Source organism: Branchiostoma floridae, chromosome 4 (assembly GCF_000003815.2).
Source record: "Branchiostoma floridae strain S238N-H82 chromosome 4, Bfl_VNyyK, whole genome shotgun sequence".
Taxonomy (NCBI): domain Eukaryota; kingdom Metazoa; phylum Chordata; class Leptocardii; order Amphioxiformes; family Branchiostomatidae; genus Branchiostoma; species Branchiostoma floridae.
Window position 1 is genome coordinate 24,853,921 of NC_049982.1, and position 4,826 is coordinate 24,858,746.

A 4,826-nucleotide genomic window follows, 5' to 3' on the forward strand; every position below is an offset into this window, starting at 1 on the left:
ATGGGCCGAAGGAACGACCCTATCATCAACAACAACCAACCCACAGCAAACATCAAGCTAAGTTCTCCGAACCGTTCGTACAGAGACGCAGTAGTTGGTGCACAGATGGGCAGACCCAGTCAGACACCTCCTCGATTCCAACCCCAACCCGCTCCAAGACCAACTCAGCCTCCTACTCGCTCCCAACCTGCTCCAACTTCAAGTCACCACCCCGTGCACGGACAGGAACGCCCTGCACCGGCACCTGAGAGAGGCCCGACAGAATGTATGCCTGTCATTCCTACCGGACCTTCAACACAGAGAACAGGACAGACGTTCGATGCGCCAAGGGTTAGCGGCCCTATCACCCTGCAAGGGTCAAAGTCCTCTACTTCGAATGGCCAGACGGGGGAAACAGCGATCACGCCCAGACACCGTGCAGGACCCTGGAACCAGCCCCCACCCTCCGGACCTTGGAGCCGGCCCATGTTCCAGCCTCCTCCCGTGCCTTGGGGACCCCACCCGAACGCCAACATCCCCATCCCGCCCCGACATCCACCGCTGATGAACCCACCGCCCTGGCCATGGCACCCAAGTATGATGTGGCCGCCGATGTTCGCCATGTGGTAGGATGTGTACTGGGACTGTACTTTGCGTCACCCTATGTGCCTTTACTTTTAAATTCCCTTTTCTGTTTTTGTTTGTTATCTCTTAAAGAACTGCTAGACTCATTGTTTGCTAACGTTGGTATTTCATAAACATATAGTAGTAGTTTTAGACTTCCAATTTATAGTATCTCACTGAAGTTTTAGAATTCATTGTCATAGTATCTCTATTTAAATGTTTAACTAGTTAAGTATTGTCAAGTATTGTGGATTCGGACCGTAAAGGCACAATTTTTCTTAGTACTAGTACTTTATCAACAGTATGAAAACTTTCCCAGGCGGAAGCAAAAGCTTTGGTGCCTGGAACGTTCATGGCTTAGGTACCAAATTAGAGGATATAGATTTCGTGTCTTATGTAAACAAGTTTGACTTCTTCTCGCTCCTAGAAACCTGGAGCACAGAAAACACAAAAATTAACATTCCCGGCTACGGTTATTTCCACCAATGCAGACAAAAAAACAAGCGAGCAAAGCGCTCATCGGGGGGTATAATTTTCTTCTACAAGACTGAGTACAGAAACTACGTCAAGAAAGCACAATCAAAATCCACAGATGTTCTCTGGGTACAGATAGACCGAAAGCTACTGGGCCTACCAAAAGACTTGTTCATCTGTTCGGCATATATTAGTCCCAGTACATCAACCACCCACAAATACGCAGAAAATCATACATTAGAAATCCTAGAAAGCGAAATATCCAGATATAGTTCAGACGGATTTATTTTACTTGGCGGCGACTTAAACGCTCGTCTTGGTGATTTGCGCGATTATGTAGATGATAGCACTCCTGACGATTGTAATCCAGACAGCTTCCCTTACTCCTCAGATAGACAACACATGGATAAGGCCCCTCCGAATAAATTCGGCAGGCATATCGCTGACCTATGTGTTCAAGCTAACCTAAGAGTTTTAAATGGGAGGGTAGCTGGGGATTTACAGGGGAAATTTACTTGTCACCAACCGCGTGGAAGCAGCACAGTTGACTACATAATTTGCAGTCAGTCCCTGATCCCACATATCTTATCGTTTCACATAAAACCATTAACGTTATTCTCTGATCACTGCATGGTTTGGGCATTAATCCAATCAAAATCAACAAATCACTCCTATCAAGAAAGCCGGAAAATATCAAATGCAAAACCTCTCCCCAAACAATATAAATGGAACGATAAATCAGCCCAGAAGTTTCTTTCTTCTCTCGGCCAGTCTCATTTCGTCGACAGACTACGTTTACTTTGTTCTAATGTTCCAAACAACATAAACAGCACTTCGGAAATCGATGATTATGTGTCTGAGTTTGGTTCCATTCTGAGAGAAGCAGGTGATCAGTCGCTATGTTTGAAAAGGGTAAGGAAACGCCCACGTAAAAGACAAAACAAGAAATGGTTTGACAAAACCTGCATGGAAATGAAAAGGGAAGTGAAAAACATAGCATCTTTACTGGAAAAAAATCCTTCGAATCCAGACATAAGGGGTAGATTCTTCAAAAGTAAAAAAGAATATAAGAAATTGTTAAAAAAGAAAAAACGAGATTTCCACCAACAAATCATGGATCAATTGTCTTCACTAAAGGAAAGAAACCCGAGTGCATTCTGGAACTTGATAAATAAACTGAAACCAGGAAAGCCAAATGACGATAACCAGATTACAGAAGAGGAATGGGTAAATCACTTCAAGAATCTTGACAAATTTCCTGATAGCTCTACAGACAACGACCTTCCCAGTGAAAACGTTCAAACAGACTTTTCGAACACCCCACCAAACTCATCAGAACTAGATTCCGCAATTACCCCAGAAGAATTGGACACCGCAGTTTTAAAACTAAAAAACAAAAAGTCAAGCGGCAATGACAGAATTTTGAATGAAATGCTAAAATCTGGTAAAATGTTGCTTAAAGAACCTATACTCCACTTGTTTAACACTTGCTTACAAAATGGTCATTTTCCGCAAGAATGGTCAGTAAGTCATATTGTTCCTATCCACAAGTCAGGAGACACCTCCCTGCCAGATAACTACAGAGGGATTTCTATAATCAGCTGTTTAGGGAAATTATTTTCCTCCATTCTAAATTCACGCCTTGTCAAATACGCAGAACACAATAACCTCTTCCAGCCACACCAAGCAGGCTTCAGACAAAACTTTAGAACTACCGATAATCTGTTTGTTTTAAGTACACTAGTTAGCAAATATCTAAACAAAAATCGTCAACTTTACGCTTGCTTCATTGATTTCTGCAAAGCATTTGATTCTGTTTGGAGAAACGGCCTCTTGTTTAAATTGAGTAAGCTCGGTATTGGTGGTAAATTTCTAAAAGTAATAGAAGGCATGTATTCAAAGACTATAAACTGCGTTAAATCTAAAAATGGATTGACTGAAACTTTTGTTACTAATTGTGGTGTGAGACAAGGGTGTAACTTAAGCCCTACATTATTTAACCTTTTTCTTAGCGATATTGTGTCCCAATTTGACGGTGCTCCCTGTAATCCTCCATTTATGTACAACAAAACTGTCCCTTGCTTGTTGTATGCTGACGACTTGGTAATTTTTTCCGAGTCCAAACAGGGATTACAGCATTCCTTGAACAATCTGGAAAATTATTGTGCACTTTGGAAATTAAAAGTAAATCTTAGGAAAACAAAAATTATTGTATTTAAAAAGGGTGGCAGTCTACCTAAAAACTGTTCTCTCCTGTTTGATAATCGTGAAATAGAAATTGTAACTTGTTATACTTATCTCGGTATTATTGTGAGTGCAGCTGGCACGTTTAAAGCTAACAACAAATACCTGAGTGGCAAAGGTCTGAAGGCTTTATTCGGAATAAAACAATCTTTAGATAAAGCCACCGCCTCATTACCAGTTAGAAACAAACTTTTCGATGCATGTGTCAAACCTATTCTACTTTATGGCTCAGAAATCTGGGGCGCATTAAAAAGCCCTAAAACCTGTCCCATTGAATCTGTTCACCTTAAATTCTGCAAACAAGCACTAAATATCCCCAGACCAGCATCTAACCTTGCCACAAGAGCGGAATTAGGGAGGTACCCCATTCAACTGGAAGCCTCCCTGAACGCTATCAAACACTTTCTAAGAATCCGTCAAAACGTGCCAGCTGACAGTCTACAAGCCGACGCCCTATCTTGTCAATTACAACTAGATGCAAATGGAAACAAGTGCTGGGCGTCCGGCGTTCGTAAGATACTGGAGGAATGCGGTTTTGCCTACATATGGAGATCTCAGATATCTCTAGGAACAAACCTATTACCTATAACCAACGCCATCAGCCAACGATTAAAGGATATTTATATTCAAACATTTAAAGCTGAAATACACAATGACAACCGGGACAAATCTTTCGGTAACAAATTACGAACCTATAGATTATTCAAGACTATTTATAAAGAAGAAGAATATCTGATGGTGAAAAACATACAACACAGAGTGGCTGTCACTAAACTCCGGATTAGTTGCCACAAGTTACATATCGAAACTGGAAGGCACAACCGCACCCCTCTGCAGCATAGAGTCTGCCAATTTTGTGATTTGCAACAAGTAGAAGATGAACAGCATTTTATTTTACACTGTAAACTGTACCATAATGAACGGATTGTGCTTTATGAATATATAAGAAAAGAGTTCCCATATTTTGAACACCTTAATGCAACGGATAAATTTCTATTTTTGATGCGCCTAGACAAACCCTGTATATCAAACATTATCTGTTCCTATATCTACACCTGTACAAAGAAGCGAGAAGATGTCGACCACCCTGTTAGCTTAGTACCTTCAGCTAGTTAATTGTATCTTGTTGTTTTTGCATATGTTTGTTATGTCTGTTATCAGTCATGTCTGTTATCAGTGACCTGTACCTAGCCCGTCGAGGCATGAATGTACAATAAAGGTCTTTCATTCATTCATAAACAGGTGTTCATACGTAGACAACATTTGCCGAATTTCCATTGTTTTAAATGACAAGCATGATAGATCGCAAACTCTTTTGGAGTCTGTAATCAAGATTCCGCTTATCATAAACGCATGAGCTGCTGGGTCTGGAACTCACGTGCTGTTGACTGTTGTCCCGAGTGGACTATCTTTATGAAAACCCTCAGCATGATGGGCCTAAGGGGTTACAAAAGGTCACATGAAAGCCTTCATTAACATTTAGATTATCATACGTAGATAGAACG

General features: G+C 41.2%; 1 protein-coding gene across 1 annotated transcript; it reads left to right on the plus strand.

The window, feature by feature from the left end:
- On the plus strand, positions 1-609 carry LOC118413678 (proline-rich protein HaeIII subfamily 1-like). The gene has a single exon (XM_035817205.1). It carries the CDS (start codon positions 1-3, stop codon positions 607-609), a length of 609 nt encoding a protein of 202 aa, XP_035673098.1.
- Positions 610-4,826: the final 4,217 nt, after the last annotated feature.

Bases quoted from the DNA above. Each gene is read 5' to 3' on its own strand.
- LOC118413678 (XM_035817205.1), top strand. From the start codon at position 1: ATGGGCCGAAGGAACGACCCTATCATCAACAACAACCAACCCACAGCA.